We start from the raw sequence: 18,464 nt of genomic DNA, 5'->3' as shown, positions 1-18,464 counted from the left end.
AGAATGGTGATATAGTACATAATAATTCTGAAGTCCTCAACTGTTTTGAAAAAGGACCTCAACTTTCAGAGTAAATGGGAGGAGAGGGAAGAAATGCTCCAAACAAAAAAGAAATCTGGGCAAAAAGTGCTCCAAAAATGTACATGCTAGAGCAGCAACTCAAATATAGGGATACACTATTACATTTATTTTAAAGAACACATCTCCCTGCCTGAGAACATAAAATAATGTGTCCCCCAATTTCATAAGACACAATTAAAGAAAACGTACATTCATGTTCTGTAGGTCACAAATCTATGGCAAGCTGTAAAAAACAGATTTGTGTTTCCAAAGTCTTCCATAGTTTATAAAGTAGCTGTACTGTTTAAATTCAACTCGGGAAGTGGAGGTGGGGGAAAATAAAGATTCTTCTGTGACATTTACTTCAAAATTTGCAAGGAAAGTGCTCCTCACTTCCCCTTTTTCCCAATTCAGGAACTGAATGCTAAAATTTAGAAGTCCTGATAGTCACAATTCTTCTCTCCACCTGCATGCATGTGCACTCCCTTTCCTCCCCCCCCCTTGCTTTTCTTCCTAGTGCTCCTAATTATGAGAACATCTCTGGTCTCAAAAGAGCATGTTACTTACAGAAACTGCTGCGAATACCACCCCACGCACTGCTGAATGAGACTCTGACATGGCTGAAATAAACTCTTAGTAAGTGTACAGTTGGGTTCATTGCTGTGCAGTGACTAGGTCCCCATCACCACCAATATCCAGAAAAGTGGGGTGGGGGGGTTCGGGAGGAACAATGTACTTGTGGATATATGTCTATACTTCTGCAGGGGAAAAAGCCATGGCAGAGTCTTAGAGCCCACATCAACTGACTCAGGCTCACACTACAGGGGTAAAAATAGCAGTGCAGATGTTCCCACAGCAAGACGGGGTGGTCTCAGAGCCTGTGCTCTGGCCCAACTGGGAACACTGACACTACTGTTTTTAGCCCCGCATGAAATGACCCAGGCTGAGATTCCCTGCCACAGGTTTTGTTTTGGGGTTGGTTTTTTTGCAGTGTAGGTGTACCCCATCACTGCACTCTGCTATTTAGCTTTTGGTACAACTGGCTGTGACCCAGGAGCCCCATGGGACTAGACAATCCAGGCAGACGCTCCGGAGTTGGAGTGTGCCTTTCACTAACCTGCAGAGAGTCAGCAGGGCTGAACAGGCCTAGAAGAGCAGGCTTGTGTTGCCCATGGAGTTGGGGAGCTGACCCATGGCAGGTACAGACAAGGTTTCCTCAAGGTGAAGCCAGGAGGGATGGGGCAGGATGCAGAAGGGGCAGCAAGGTTCCTCACAACGCAGGGTACCCCCAAGCAGCAAGCATCACATAAGGTAAAAAGATCCCCCCCATTTTAACCCCCAAAATAATATTTTGCTGCAAACTGTCAAGAAAGCGAAGTGTTAAAAACAGTTAGTATAAACAAAGAATTAACCTTCTTCAGGAGATGTGGAGATTGGAACAGCTGTCAGATCATTAATTACATAATCAAACATCCTTCCTTCTTTGGCATACCTCTTCAGTACTGGAACACAGTCTTCTATTAGAACCTAAAAAATTACTATGTTTTAATAAGTGATCAAAATCTTCTTAAACTGACTGGACTAATATGATGTATAAGCATTGAAATAGGGAAAGAGGTCAGAATTAAGTCTGACTTTAACATAAGGTTCTAATCTTAGCTTTTTATATCTCTATATAGAAGGCAATGCGTGGGGGATGGAACGCGGGAGTGATGCAGCAGCGAACCAGAATTTCCATTCCCAGCTCTGTCACCGACTGCTGGATGACCACTTAGATCACTTGTGCCTCTGTTATTCCCCATTTTTTAGATGGGGAAGTAGTTACTAGCCTCACAAGATAGTGGCAAGTTTTGAGATCCTTGGATGAAAGGCACTTAACACATGCAAAATATCATGCAATTTTTGCTAGTTTTTCTCCAAGAAAACTAGCTAGTATTCAAAGATATGTCCTTAGGAAGAATAACCTTGCAGTTAAGATACCGAATTATGATCCAGTAGCTGTGGGCTAGTTTACCTGCTCTGACAGACATGATATGTTACATACCCTTCTCAGTAACCCAGTTTCTTCTTTCTTCCAATGGGGGAAAGAGGGTAGAATATTTACTCGTATGAATAGAATTTGCCAACAGATTTCAAGCAAATAATAGCACAGATAAAACCAAATTAACCCCCCAATCATGTGAACTATATCTGAGATTCTGAATGATGTACTAGCAATTGAATTAAGCTTATGATTTGCATTACTTCTCAGCCAGTTTATACTGGGAGTTATTAGATACCATACTCTAATTTTATATTAATATTACCTATTTTCACTCAGCTACTAACAAGGTTTGGTGATGCCAATATGCATTATTACGCTTCAAGTTTCTTTATTATTCCAAGTGTGGGTTGTAAATATTAAGAAAGCAGAGTGGGTTTGGAGAGGCAGAGTTAAATATTCCAAAATTAATGAATCAGTGTTTTGAATCCAAACCCTAGTGCAAACTATACCATGATTCAGAAATGCAGATATGGATTAAGCCTAAAATAGTAGGAAAGAAAATGTTAAGAAGTCAGATGGCATACAAAAAACTTCCCAAAACAATAAACTGCCAGATCTAAATCTAGATCTAAATCATATTTTCATTTGTAAAAGTTACTTGCAATGAAGGCAACAGATAGATTACCTGATAGCATTCTCCTTTAAGATTGTCTAAGACATCTCCACATGTTTTACGCATGTATTTTCTACACCCGTCGATCACCATTTGGTCAATGTTTGATGTTAGTTAAGGAACATTAAATTCTGTTCACCTTTTATTAACCTAAGTTTTGGGGGTTTTATCCTTTTATCAAAGAGATACAGTCAATCTTATGGAGGAATAGTAATAGTAATACATATTTACTGCAACATCTAGGATTAGGAATTCATTCCCAACCTCAATTAGAGGTTTAAGATATTATTTATATTAAAAAAAAATTCTTTCCAACCAGCATTGTTGGCACCATAATTTACCATACATTTTAAAAGTGTACTGTTTTAATACAATGATGATGATAATTATTTTGGTTTATAGACTAATGAAATTTGCTATGTACAGTGACTAATAGCAAATCATATCTGGAAAATGGAACTTTGAAATCTTATTTATGAAGCCACCTTTGGACCATTTTCTTTAACTGATATCTGAGAAAGAGGATACGGTTGACATATGCCATCATCATTAAGAACCAAATCCTGAAGTCTTTAATCAGGTGACATTCCCATTGACATCAATGGCTTTAAGTTACCTAAATAAGGAAATCAGGATTCAACTCAAAGTGCAGAAAATGCTGTTTGAGAGCTACGATTTGGATTAGGAACCTGGCCAGGATCAGATCTCACAGTCAGTGCCTGCATGTTGTAGTGACTGGGTCTAAAACCATTCCTATTTTTTGGCTTAGACAGAACCAGTCTCCCAACACAAGTTCATACAAGAGACATTTAACTTGAGGTCCCAAGATACATAAGGAAGAGTATGCTGGATTATTAACATGAATGGTCATTTGTTGAAAGGATATCTCCACCATGGTGACCATCTTTGGTTTCAGTTTGACTATTTCATACAGTATACCCCCATCACCACCTCCTAGGATCAGCACTTCTTTTCCAGTGAAGTCTTCTTTCCCACTGCCCATTATGGCTTGCGTATATGCCAGGTCACTCTCTGCCAGATCTGGAAGTAACAAAGAGAAAGTTGGTCAGAAGCTTTGCATTTGTAAGTCTGTTAATTACTAACTACAGTAGACCAGATGCACCTTAAAAGCAATGCTGTGTATTGTCAGTGTGAAAACCAGCATGGATTTTATATTCTTCCAGAACAATAACACCAACACTTACAAGTGTTAACGTTACAAAGTCCAGCTCTCCAAAGTGAGGACATGCCAGAACTAAGGGCTTTCCCTGCATGGAATTTTTATGGTTACTTCGGTCCCCATCTCATCATTTACTCTGCATGGGTAGATCTGCATGATGACCCCTACTAGGGTCAGTGAACTCTGTGCAGATGTGACCACAAGCAGCCAGTTGCAGGTGGGGGCATTACTGCATACCCTCTGCTAATTCATTGGCTTTTTCTTACACCTCAGTTAATTGAGCAGTTCCCTGGGCTATCATTTTATTATATATATTTATTTATTTGTCTACACAATGCCTGCAAAGCGCACCAGAGGGGTTTGAAATCACGGCAGATCTGTCAATGTTCTTTCCTGTGGCCCTCCTCCAGACACTTGAGACAACTTAAGTGAGGGTCACTGGTAGGCATAGGCTTGCCACAAGAAGCACACTGTTTAAACCCCAGTGACCGAGGCATGCCCCGGTACTGGGGGAGGGATGGACAGCCTCTCCGGGCATGGAGAGGAGCCCTACCCCTACTACACTAAAACAACTAAAAACTAGACTAAGAAACTATGTACAGGAAAACTATAGAGAGAACCACTAAAGGCACTTTGCAAACGCAAAGAGGCAGTTCCAACAGCCCTCACGGACAGTAAGAAGGAACTCAAGAGCGCAGGCTCAGCGGGCCCCTTATATCAGTTCTATGATCACACAGCTCCAGGGGGTGCCAGAGCTAAGCCATCGCATACCACTAGAGGAAACATTCCCGACAGCTGTGCTCAGGGCATGCACACACCCAAATCAGAATGGACATGTACAAGCACTCGAAGAAGTAATATTGATGGAGAGATTGAGACTGCTAAAAGGCTGAGATTTGGCTACCCCTAGCTGGCCTCAACCAAAGAAAATTAGTTAACAAGTAGAAAGCAAGTCACCAAAGGCCCAAATATTTTACAGGGGGAAATAAGCCATCTAACAAGGTTATGAAACCTTAATGCAGACTAGGGAAAATCATTTCATTTGTCCTTTAAAATAATGGGCAGTTGTTTAGAAGATAGATCACTGAGTTTGCTTTCCTGTCCATTAAAGTAACTCTCAGAGGTTGCTTGCATAGCCTGGGGAGTGGGAAAGGGTTAAATATAAGAGAGTTTTCTTCACTTATACATTTTCTCTGAAACTTTCTGTTTGATACTTTGAAAAAGGTGCCTTTAAAACACGCGCACACACACACACACACACACACCCCAAAAAAATCCACACAACCTCTTACTTGCAGAGAAACAAAGGGGTGTTCTGACAAGATAGACTCCAAATGACCTACAGCTTTAGAGCAACAGCACATTGTAAAAAGACTATACTTACTAACATCCCCACTGAGGATAAGAATATTCCCAAACTGTTTCGAATGTAGAATTTTAATATTCTGATAAGGCGACTCTTCGTCATAAACAACCTCATCTATGTCATACTCTACCAAACGCCCATCAGCCGTGGGCCAGTATCTATCAATGGCTCCTCCTCTCACAGTTGCTGGCAATCTAAGGAAGGGGAAAACAAAAACTATTCACGATTCACTCTGAAAGTTAACAAATATTCCTCATTCTCCTTTAATTTAGCATGAATGCAATACATGAGAGATGCTCTCCCTCCCCATAGTACTTAACATTTTCTTATCATCATTAGGAATGCAGTACTACATAACTCAATGTTGTGGACACCAACTCAAATACACGTTTAATCTACGATTTTGCAAGAAAATAAAATCCAAATAGCATTCATACAAAAAATAAAAATTTTCAATGTGATTTTTACATTTTTCTTGTATTCAGTAAAATTGTACTGTATACGAAGTTATTCCAATTTGTGTGTAATGCTCATGAAGGTTATCTGAAATATTTTAGCTAGCAGTCAAATATACAAGGATTGCTAGTGTCTACAGGAGAATCTGCGTGTTGATACTTTAATTTAGCACTACTCTAGCAACCTGTGTGTGAATCAGTCTTTTATCCTGGGGAAGAGGATTTGTGGAACACTAGACACTTAATTTGAAACTAGAAACTGAAATTAATGACAAAAATGCAGAACATGGGCAAAAAGACACCAAACAAGTTTAAGCACTGTCTGCCTTTATTCTTAACGTAGATGTGAAACACATTTGGATGTTTCCACCAGAATTTGCATTAATTTCTGAAAGTCTGGCTCAGATATGCAGCCTCAAAGTTGGATGAATCTAGTAAGTCATTTTACAATTTCTTAATCGAGTATAAGTTCAGTTTTAAAAAATTAGTTAGCTTTAAAAAGACAAATTCACATTCAGCGTTCATGGTTAAGGTGACACCAACAGATCAAAATGCTTTTGTTATTCTTCTGTGCAAGACCGTCTAAACACTGATTTAATTTGTTTCATATTTAGGAAAATTAAGCTTTTTGAAAATATAAATTGATCTTTTGAATGTCCAGTGATACTAAAGGACAAAAGCCAAAATTATACCCTCTGAGAGACACTAGATGGCAGTACACAGTGGGAGAAAGTACAAAAATATACATCGATAAGCACAAATATGGGAAGGCAAAAAAAATCAGGACCTGCAATTTATGGCTGTTCTGCTTTGAGAGTGAAAGACCTTTGCAGTCCTTATAAAATAAACACACATGGACAAGATAGCCTCACCATTTGAGCACATCAAAATATCAAACTGAAATTAAAATGCTATTTTCTCTGATTTTTTATTTATTCAACTCAATTGTTATGAAAATATTTCAAACTACTTTTTCTTTATTTTGGATTCCCTTTCTCTCTTCATTCACCATAATTATTACATAGTATGCAAAGGTTTAGTATTACACAATGGCTTAGTCTATGTACAATTTTAACAACAAGCCGAGTGGCAATATTTATCAATTCTGAAATAAAACCACCACATTTATAGGTACTGAGAAAGCAGACATGCTCAGACTTAAAAAAAACAAACAAAAAAAAACAAACCAATAACAGACTGTGTGTGTCTCTCTCTAAAAATTATATATAGATATAGATAAAGGCAGTAATTTATTATTGGTGATTTTAATAGCCTCTTAGAAACCTGAAACTGAGTTTCCTTACAAACTCCACCACAGCAGAGATAGTTGCTATTGGTACGTTACAACAGGATTGCTTACCAGTACTAGACAGCACTATAGAATGTGTCTGAGAAACAAAAATCTCCCATTAAAAAAAAAGTAATGTGGAATTTGCTATATACCAAGAACTCAGTTTTGCGCCTACCAATCTTGACAGTGTTTCTTTGAACAGGTATTTATTATAGAAGTTAACTGCCATATGAATTTTTCAAAAAATTATACAAAAATATATTTATATACATGCATTTGTTTGAACAAATCTGAGGATTAGAAAGAAAAATTAGCAGTAAATCAAAAGGTATGTCCACAGACCTGTCCACTACACTACAGGATCAAAACGTTGAACCAAATTCTATGTCAATCCAGAGTGATTCCCTGGCTTCAGAAGAATTAGGCCCTACTTACACCTGTGTAACAAAGCAGGATTTGACTCACTTTCAATGTTAACGTAAATCAAGTTAAATGGTGATGATACATTAAAAATAACATACCGCTTTACCCTTTTGATACTGCTGTGAAACAACTCTTTCATTCTTTCTTCTATCTTATTTAGTAGCTGTAAGAAACATGAAAGATGTTGAATTTACAAAGTTCAGAAATACACTTCCCCACCCACGATACAGTAATTTGAAATAGTGTTAAATAATGTGTAAAAAGAGTCTCCCTGTGGTGCCTATACAGCTGGGTTGGGGCCCCTGGTCACGCCCAATTATCACCCGGAGGTCAGCCCAGCCCAGTCCAGGCCCCAGCACCTTAGGGCATGTCTACACTGCCATTAGACACCCGTGGCTGGCCCACGCCAGCTGACTCGGGCTCGCCAGGTTCAGGCTGTGGGACTGTTCAGCGGCAGTGCAGACTTCCGGCTCAGGCTGGGTTTGGGGCTCTAGGACCCTGTGAGGTGGGAGGGTCCCAGGACTCAAGCTGCAACCTGAGCTAGAAAAACCTACACCACAATTTATCAGCCCCACAACCCGAGCCCCACAAGCCCGAGTCAGCTGGCCTGAGTCAGCCTTGCAGGGCTGAAAACTTGCAGTACAGATGTTCAGGCTTGGGCCTGAACGTCAGCACAGAAATTTTATAGCCCCACAAGTCCAAGTCAGCTGACCCAGCCAGCCACAGATGTTTAATTGCTGTGTATGGGTAAGAGCCCAAAGGGTAAGAGCCCAGAGTCAGCAGAATTCCAGTTAGCAGTCCATGGGTTTGTTAACTTACAGCTTGAGTGTCTAAACTCATTTGTAACCCCAGGTTAGGAATTGTCGAACCCTGGGTCCCAACCAGCATCTACACTGCATTATGTGGGCCTGAGTCCAGTCACCCAACCTTCCTAGTACCCTCCCAACACAGGGCCGCTCTAATCCTTGGTTCATGATGCAGTGTGGGAAACCTTGACTAACCACCACACTTGACTGTCAAGAGGACAAAGAAAGTCAGCACCTGGGAGCATGGAATGCCTTTGGTGGACTCCCAAAGCACAAGTCCAGTTGGGCTGTGTCTACCCTGTAAAGCAACAGGTCTCAAACCCTGGATCCTGGCTTGACTCGGGCTCATGGAGTCCTGAGAGCCTGGGTCCAAGCCCTGAGTTAACGCAATTTGCGTTTAGATGGAAGGAAGGCGTTAGGCTTGAGGCTGAGTTTGAAAGAGGTCAGTAGCACCACCTTACTTTGGGGGTGCCTGGGTAGCAGCTTTATGGACTCTTGGCCAGGTAGCCACGCCAGTCTCTCCCTCCTGGGCTTCTCTGAGGTTCACCTGACTCCTTGCAGAGCCGGGCGGGGAGGGGAGTGGGAGGGCAATGACACAAGGGAGGTATAGGATCTCTGGCATTGGGAGGTTCCTCCTATTGCTTCAGCAGCCACTTCCTTCTCAGGACTTCCCCCTTGCTGATAGTAGTTTCCTCTTTACCATGCATGACTGGCATAGCTACCTTAGCACACAGAGCCCACGCTGGCCCTGGCCCTTTCAATGCGGTGTTTACACACCCTGTCACACTGGGTATCTCAAGAGAATAGTAATGACACACAGCCTTTCACTTGTAAGTTACCAATACAGATCTGGTCAACTTTATGACAATGTGAAGTTAGCAGTCTTAGCCCAATTCCTAGCAAATAGTATCCACATGACAGCAGCTACAACCACAATTGGCACATTTATTGACAGTATCAGCCTGGAGGCCAAGGATCAAATGGGCATACAGAGGCTCTCATTCTAAGTAAAAAGGTAGCTGATTCTCCAACTTGGCATTAAGACACAGCAGCATATGGAAGTTTGCACTACCACTAAGCAGTGTCACCTCCGGATGGTGGGAATAAGGCGCTTCAGTTGAACAGCAGTTGCAGTACAGCTCTCCCAAACTTGGCATCTGACCTGGCTGCTAAGTTAAGGGCATGAAGTTTGACAAAAGTCAGTGGGTTACTCCACACTGCTGCCTTGTAGATATTCCTGAAACTGGCAGAAGACATTGTTTGTGCTCCGGTGGAGTGGGCCTTCACATTTGGAGGGAGAGGTACACCAGCCATCTGGTGATCTAGCTAGGTAAAATGTCCTAAGTAGCCTCATATGGCCACAAAAAGACATCCTGATAGATTTAGTTCTATCAGTATACTAGAGCAAGTATGTATACACACATACATACACACACACACACACACACACACACACAGTGTTAGTTCTTGAGTCTAAATCAGGTAGATAGAGTAAGGCCGAAGATTTAGCCAACACTAAGAGATAGTGGGCTGGACACCACGGTTTTATTTTGTTGCCACAGGTGGTAAAAGGCGAGGGGAGGGTGGCAGCCACTTTTACTCCTGCATGAGAGCACAAGGAGGTACAGGATGCATGGCCAGCTGCAACAGACACTGCTATTCAAAAGACTCAGATCTTGTGGACACATTTACCTATAGTGGGATCCACACTGACATATTCAAAGAAACTGCTAGGATTTCTTCTACGTGCTTTGAGATGGCTAATGGTATACTTACATGATCGATTTCATCTCTTCCTTTAATATCATCACTGTGGCTCTGCAGATCCACCAATACTAATCCATGAGGGTAAATTCTCAGATTGGAAAAACTAAAAAGCAAAATTATAATGATTAGGATTTCATTTATTAACAACACTGTAGTTTACCAAGAGGAAAAACTATTTCTTAATACAATGCAATGCTGGAGGGTAGGTATAGGATACAGAGGGACCTAGACAAATTAGAGGATTGAGCCAAAAGAAATCTGATGAGGTTCAACAAGGACAAGTGCAGAGTCCTGCACTTAGGATGGAAGAATCCCATGCACCGCTACAGACTAGGGACCGAATGGCTAGGCAGCAGTTCTGCAGAAAAGGACCTAGGGGTTACAGTGGACGAAAAGCTGGATATGAGTCAACAGTGTGCCCTTGTTGCCAAGAAGGCCAATGGCATTTTGGGACGTATAAGTAGGGGCATTGCCAGCAGATCGAAGGACGTGATCGTTGCCCTTATTCTACATTAGTGAGGCCTCATCTGGAGTACTGTGTCCAGTTTTGGGCCCCACAATACAAGAAGGATGGGGAAAAATTGGAAAACGTCCAGCGGAAGGCATCAAAAATGATTAGGGGACTGGAACACATGACTTACGAGGAGAGGCTGAGGGATCTGGGATTGTTTAGTCTGTGGAAGAGAAGAATGAGGGGGGATTTGATAGCTGCTTTCAACTACCTGAAAGGGGATTCCGAAAAGGATGGATCTAGACTGTTCTCCATGGTCGCAGATGACAGAACGAGGAGTAATGGTCTCAAGTTGCAGTGGGGGAGGTTTAGGTTGGATATTAGGAAAAACTTTTTCACTAGGAGGGTGGTGAAACACTGGAATGCGTTACCTAGGGAGGTGGTAGAATCTCCTTCCTTAGAAGTTTTTAAGGTCAGACTTGACAAAGCCCTGGCTGGGATGATTTAATTGGGGATTGGTCCTGCTTTGAGCAGGGGGTTGGAGTAGATGACCTCCTGAGGTCCCTTCCAACCCTGATATTCTATGAATTCAGAAGTCTAGTAATTTTTCCAGCTCCACTGTCAAATAATGATTTTCTCTCTCTGTTTCTTTCAAAAAGTAATTGAACAACATACAGAGTTGGCAGGAGCATGACAGCCACCCCCTAAAGATCATACAACTAATCTTAAAACAAACAAACAAAACCACAGCAGTGCATAAAAACCAACACAGACATAACAAGAGGGAAAATACACTGCACATCAGTCTCTATTCTTTGAATATGAGAATTTGTTTAGAGTTATAATTAGATACTTAAAAACAAAACAAGTTTCAGAAAACAATTAGCTATTCCCTTGCCTTTCACTTCAAGAGAACTTAAAGTATTAGAGCCACCTCATACAGACAGCTTTCATGTTAACAGATTAATGACTATTCATAAGAAATACAAAGTGTATTTTATGGGAGGGCGGGGGGGCAACAAACATAATTAAGTGACAAAACAAGTACTAAGTAAGAATGGGTAACTAGTTTCTGCTAGTTTAGTTACTGGAAACTTTTAAAGTGATTAAAAGTTTCCAGTAATTTTGGCCTTAAAGTGATTACCCTAAAAACTAAAAAGGAAGAGGCCATGGATGACATGCACTGAACCAACAACAAAACCATTTGCTCTATTCTAGAGGCCATCCATCAGCCATTTGCTTTGGATATCAGCAGGATTTTGTTTGGTTTGTTGGGTTTTTTTAAGCAAAGAAGAGAAGGCCCTTAAGATGGAACTCCAGTCCCTTTAAGAGATGTCTCACTTTGGTTCACCAAAGTCTCTATTACAGGACCTGACTTAGGAGAAGGATATGCAGCATATCCCCTTTGGAGTAATTTTATTTTTAAATCTACAGTAACATCTGTAAAGTACTTTTTAAAATATGCAGATTTATAGTTTTCCATCTGAACCAGATGGTATCAGAAACAGTCCAGTCAAGGCCTTTCCCACTAATATTTAAGACTATCTATGAGACATCTGTAAACTAACACCATTAAAACCATGGTTCATCAAAGTCAATGGACCAGTCTTTTTCCTCCTACTATCTAGTAAATAACTTTTGCATAATAAGCAACCTGCTAGTTCACTGTTCATCTACTTTCCTCCATCAAACTGATGTGACAGATCAGGCGTTGATAACCTGTGGCTCGTGAGCCACATGTGGCTCTTTTACAGTTAAAGTGCGGCTCGTGGACCCCCCACGCACCCCGCATTCTCTGCCTACCAGATGAGAAGGGGGAAGAAACTCGGAGTATCTGCCCTGCAGCAAGGTGGTAGAATTAGGGGTTTCTGCCCTGCAGGGAGGGGAATGAAAAGGCTTTAGCCCCATGAAGGGGCGGTGGAGCCAGAAGCCCAGCACCTCGGCAGATCTTGCAGCTCTCAAACTTCTCAAGATTATTGTATGCGGCTCGGAGGGTCAGTAAGTTTGGCCATTCCAGTGATAGATTCATCTTTGTCTTGTAATTATAAGCCACAATGGAGGTGAAACATGGCAGTTGTTAAACCATCAGCTTAGTCACTAGGATGTTGTTCCATCATTTTAGAAACACTGTGACATTACCACTCTCTTAGGAGAAGGCACTCACAGGTACTTTGTTCTAATAATAATGGTTTGGTTTTTTCTTCCATCTCAACACTATGGTAAAATGTTAGTGAAAATCCTCAATACAGCAACTTAGTTATAAGCACATTCAGTGCACTGATGGACATGAGCAATAGCAATGCACACACAGTGAGACTTTCTCCAGCTTTCCAGAAATATGTACAACAGTAAAAACCAACCAAGTTACGCCATTTATTTTTAAAGCAACCATTGCCACTGCAGTCCCCATCTATTCTTCAGATTCACCATCTCCCCCCCCCCAGCCACTCTTATATGGCAGAGCCAGCCCATTAGACATTTTACTTTGACAGCCCTGAACACTCCACCAGCATCAATGCTTGGGTGTAAGAGCTGGTGTTTTTGCAAGATTCTGCACACTGTAGCATTGCCTACACACAAATGCTATAAAAGCAACATCAAAGCCAGGAAACTCTGGAGTGGTTTTTGTTTCATGAGTGGGATGGCTAGGATCTGGTAAAAGTTAGCAGGAGACTGGCTCCAGCAAAGCAGGATTTGCTATAGTATAAGCAAGTTTTGCGCTACCAGAAAATGATAACTTTTATATATGACTGAGAGGTTATTAAGTTAAGAACCTAGAGATGGTCAAAATTTTTGACATTCAAGATTTCAGGCCACATATCAGGGGAGAAACATAAAAGACTGAAAATATTTGTGATCTTTTCCTCTTTTTCCCAAAAAACAGCACTATAAAGAGCTGCCATTACTGTTCTCTAGCCTTTATGCATGTGTATCCCTAAAAGCATTTTTAGCCCTTTCTTTTGGTCTGTTTCTTAAGGCACTCTGGGCACATTACAAAAGAAACCCTGGCTGGCAACAATCCTGCTGGAAAGAAACAGTCAAGCATGGATGCAGAAGCCTGCATGACAACTTCTTCCAATAGCTGGACACCCTCCACTACAGAAAGGGATTTTAATAAAGCGTGCTTGCTCAAGCATGCTATAGACTAGCCCTATAGGTATGTACAATGCCTTCAGTCCAGGAGACTACATGGTTTTTATCAAATACTTAAATAGAAGTACTCCTGTTGACTTTTTAAGTCAATTGATTCAAACCAACCCCTAACCACCACCCATAGTGCTAGAGCATGTAGCTAGGTGGCACTCTTACTATTCTGTACTGAACCCATGCTTCAACATGGTGCCAGAGAATGCTGCACTATCAAATGTGCCATTTCAGAAATTTATCCCCATACTGTAACAACTGGAGGTAATTCACCTCCCACTGGCCATTATTAATTTGGGTAGTCATCTCCTCTACACAAATTCCCTCCTGTAATTTCAATTTCCTGTCCTGAAGTGAGGCATTGCTATTACTGTTTAACAACTGCCATGTTTCACTTCCAATGTGGCTCATTCCAGGGCTGCTTCCTCAATACATACATACATACTTTGTAAATTTTTTAAAATAGAGACACAATATAAAGGCAAGGCTATTTTACAGCAGGTATTAGAATATAAAGCAGAGGCTTTTCTAGACCTATGTGGATTTTATCTATTTGTTATTTTAACTGTTACCACAGGATCCTTAGGCTTCACATGAGTGGAAGATTGCTGTCATGCCTCCTTTCTTCCGCAAACTGGCATCTGAGTGGTTCAAACGGTCCATAATTCAACTTGTAAACCTAGCCCATACTTCCTGCCTCTAAACAGAAGACAGTCTTAGCCTTTTTCTAAAGGCAAGTTGCACCAGTTTAACTAAAATTAGTTTTTAAATCTGCTTAGCTGGATGGAAACCCCTGCTGGTTACTGATTTACTTGTTTACCAAATTAACTAAAACCGATTTAAGTGTGTCCACAAACTAGGCAGGCTTGAAAACAGATGTAGTCAAACCACTGCAATCATATGTTTAGAAAAACACCCATTAACAACAGCAGAGCAGCCCAAGGGTGCGGCCAGGAGACTCATTAGCTTCCGCTGTAAATAAGACTCAGCAAAATCAAAAACAGTTACTATGCATTTCTGTTCAAAGTTCATCCTCTCTCCTAAGGCAAGTGTTTTCTTATTACCGGTGTTATCTATACTGCTAAGACCAGTTTCCCCGAGTTGCCAATGAGCATAGGCTAGCTTCACCACCCAACATCCAATGAGAATGCTTCATACAGCTTACACAGGGAATCCAAAAATGCAATGACATTTTTGATAGAGCAGTGAGATATCACACTGTAAGTAACCATTGGGTGGCTGCCATCAAAAGCTGTTCAGTTTTCTTGAATAAATACTGACTATAGAGAAGGAAACAAATGTTTGCCACTATTAAGTTAGACCTAACTTTGAGTTGGCTAGGCAACGAGAAGGGGACAATTGACTCAATGGGGTAGAGTCCTCTCACTTAAAGGTTGGGGGTGGCGGGTGTTTTAATCAGCCACACTTACTAGTTTAAGTCACAAAATTATCAGGAAGCAAATGAGAGCAGAATCTAACCCAGTATCTTACCACCACATCCCACCAACTCAGTCCTCTTGTTTGGAGCCAGATCTAAAGCTCACTGAAATCAAAGGGAGACATTTCAGCAACTTGAAATGGTATTGCATCAGACCTGTAGATACTTACTAAGACGGCTGCTACTCTGAAACCTACATTATTAGAGAAGTTTTCAAGGTGTCACTTCTAAGATCAGCAATTTTTAAGATTGAAAAGTAGATTAATACTGGAGTTTAAATGTTGTAAATTCTAAAACAAGACTAATTTTTACATTAATAACGAGACTAGTTGAAAACAGCCAATGTAGTCTGTAAGATAGAAATAGTCAAACATTTATTATTATGGTAGCACTTAGGGGTCTATCAGGTTGAGGCTCCTGAAGTGACACTCCCTGCCCACAGGAACATATATACAAAGATTTTGTTTTCCAGTAATGTCAGATGCTTTACTCTCCTTTCCTACACCTTACTTCTGTAATTAAAATTCATCTTCAGTGGTGTGGGGCAGCAGTGTAGAGGAATAGTGAAAAGAGATGAGAAGCAGCCCAAGTCAAGCAAGTCTTTCTCCCCTTTAAGGGGTAGTGGAGGTAGACTCTGAGCAGAAGCCTGGCTCAGCCATGGGGCCTTGGTGCTGCTGAAGCTGTGGGCCTGGATCCTGCCAGCCACCCTTCTCTCTACACAGGTTGAAGGAATCACATAAGAGCTTTTCCCCCTCGCCCCTTTGGGGGGGGGTGAGAGCATGCATACCTCATCGGAGCAGGGTTTACTTGTTTTATTTGTTCTAACATTTAACAGTCAGGTCTCGCCTACGTTGGTTGTCTTGTCCAACCGTCTGCTGGGGTGGTTGGACATTAGAGGTCATCAGTTCATCAGGTTTCATTTCCTTTATACTTATGAACTAGGAAGTGACTTTTTTATACCACTTGAAGCTGTGGGATGGAGATTTGAGTTGACTCCTGTTAAATTTAAAAAAACTGAAAGAGGAGTCCACTTTGCTAAGGATTCAGCACCCTGACCCCTTCAATTAAGGCTTGAAAGAGGACTACGGGGGGGAGAGTAGGAGACAACACAACACACCCCCATTTTAGGCCTTTTTTGCATATCATACAGCAGCCTAAATATTTTCCTAGACAGGTCACTTTTAAAATGTTGTCTTCTGTCACTTAGGTATTCCTCATAATAGGGGAGGGGACAGAAGCCAATCCTGATTGATTTATTAAAATAATACCATTGAAATGTCTCAAACTTTGCACATCTATTAGTATTTCCCAATGGATTTCAGAGCGTTTACCAAACATGAATGAAAGCCATCACTACACCATTCCTGCATAGTAGGTATTTTAATTATACAGATGGGAAAATGAAGGAATTTAAGATATACCCAATGTTACAAGAGACAGTGACAGGGCTAGAAAGTGACTACACATCTGATTATGCCTTCTGACTCTAGGATGATTCCGAGGGTAAACCACACAATTTATAGCCTGAGGCCAGGTCTACACTTCAGACCTACCACGGTATAACTAAGTTGTTCAGGGGTGTGAAAAATCCACCCCCTGAGTGACAAAGTTACACCCACCTAACCCCCAGCATAGACAGTGCTATGTCAATTGGAGAGCTTCTTCCCACAACATAGCTACCACCTCTTGCGGAGGTGGATTAACTACACGGAGAGGAGAAGCTCCCCCGTCAGTGTAGGAGCGTCTCCACTTAAGTGCTGCAGCTACGCTGCTATAGCGCTGTATGTGAAGACAAGCCCTGAAACAAATGCTTGGAGAGTGTCCAGACTAGCCTTTTTTAAAGAGGTGTTAACATGAGATAAAAAAAATCCTTCACCCTCCTGCTGTAGGCCAAAACAGAACCATAATCTACAGAACACAAATGTCAATAAAATCCCAGTGCTCTATTGTGTTCCAAGGCTGAACAGAGGTTTAAAAAAAGGTGAAGGTCACAGCTACTCAGAGAAGTAGCTCATTTTTTTTTTATTTTTTTTTTTAAATGAGAAAGAGGGATTTTGCTTTTAAACAGTTGTGCAGGCAGACCATGAGTGTGGATTTGAAGCAACTCCTCCCCCTTTCCCCATATACACCGCCTGCCCAGACACCACGTGCAAATCTCAAGTTTATCCACACAGGCTATCAAAGCTGCCACTACAACACAGTAAGATACAGTATTCATTTATATGGCACCATCAATTAAAAAAAATAAACCTCGAGCAGTTACAGGTACTACCTTTAGTGCTCCCCTCACCCTGAATTCCTCTGCCAATTTTTGAAGTTTTACATTTTCTTTTAATCATTAGTTTCTTGTCCAGTTGCTGTACGGAAGGTGCCAGCACATACGCAAAAAGTAAAAATACACGAAGTGCAGTAATAATTTTCCCTACAATGTCATGCACAACCTGTAATGAGAATCAGCAACATTTCAGGTAGAAATGTGCTGCTTAAGACAAGGCACCCTTTTAAAAGTTAATGCAATTTACATAAGTGACTTTAAAGGTATTGGTCAGAAACAAAAATTGCTGAAGTCCCACAATGCACTTTGGTGTATTTGCCAGCTCAGTGTTTGGTCAATGAGGCTGGTACAGCAAAGAAAATATTCATTCACACCACTACTGGCAATGATTTGATTGGTTAAAGTGGGCAGTGTCTTGCTTCTGTGTGGGGTGTGAATGGTTATTTCCCCTACGTTTGTGTTGACAAAATGATTAGTGAATATTTTTCAAGTGAGCCTTCTTCAATTAGGTTCTTTGTCAGAGTAAATCATGAATTAAATGGACCAGGTAGAGTTGCCAAATGTGACTTTTGCTAGCTTAACTTCAGACAAAGAAGGACGCAGCTCTGTTATTTTGGCAATGACAACAGGAAAGCGTGGCGTAATCCGCAAATCAACTCTGATTCATTTAACAGCTGCAGCTTTCCAAAGGGCAGTTCAGATAATGTCTTTGTCAGATAAATTTTTGTCGACAGCAACGGTAATAGTCTGAATCTCTAATATATTACAACTAAAGAGTAGCATGCTCATTTTACAGAGTTTGTATTGCATACACAATGTTTAACAATATATCTGAGTTGTTCAAAACATTTTCGTTTTTCTAGTTTTTGCACTTTTGCATGTGGCCCTGCATTGGCCCAGCTTTCGTTGCCTGGTTCAGGGCATAGGTAAGTACTGAAACTACCCAAAGCAATTACTTTGATATTAAGGCTGGCTATTCTCCCTCCTGGGCGTCACCTCCCACTCAGCGTGCAGTGTTTGTGCCTGACAAGACCCAGCAATCCAGTATGAAAGCTCCTCATTCAGGCTCACAAAGAGGAGACATTGTTCAGCAAGATGGATCTGAGTACAGCACCCTCCACTTAGGCCTTATTATCAGAGTTACAAGGTTT

The 18,464-nt window shown here is 41.1% G+C and overlaps 1 protein-coding gene across 1 annotated transcript in view; it reads right to left on the bottom strand.

Moving 5' to 3' along the window:
- The window catches only part of SMS (spermine synthase), a 76,041-nt gene that overhangs the window by 22,586 nt on the left and 34,991 nt on the right, over positions 1-18,464 (bottom strand). The window contains exons 3-8 of the mRNA XM_077816697.1: positions 10,015-10,108; positions 7,531-7,595; positions 5,282-5,457; positions 3,604-3,758; positions 2,730-2,819; positions 1,473-1,587 (exon numbers count right to left, since the gene is read on the bottom strand). Coding sequence (XP_077672823.1) covers positions 1,473-1,587; positions 2,730-2,819; positions 3,604-3,758; positions 5,282-5,457; positions 7,531-7,595; positions 10,015-10,108 — 695 coding nt within the window. The remainder of the gene's footprint in view (positions 1-1,472; positions 1,588-2,729; positions 2,820-3,603; positions 3,759-5,281; positions 5,458-7,530; positions 7,596-10,014; positions 10,109-18,464) is intronic.

The sequence above is a fragment of the Eretmochelys imbricata genome, chromosome 1 (assembly GCF_965152235.1).
Source record: "Eretmochelys imbricata isolate rEreImb1 chromosome 1, rEreImb1.hap1, whole genome shotgun sequence".
NCBI classification, from domain to species: Eukaryota; Metazoa; Chordata; order Testudines; family Cheloniidae; genus Eretmochelys; species Eretmochelys imbricata.
Note: the sequence above shows the minus strand (reverse complement) of the source record. Positions and strands in the feature narration are given on the sequence as shown.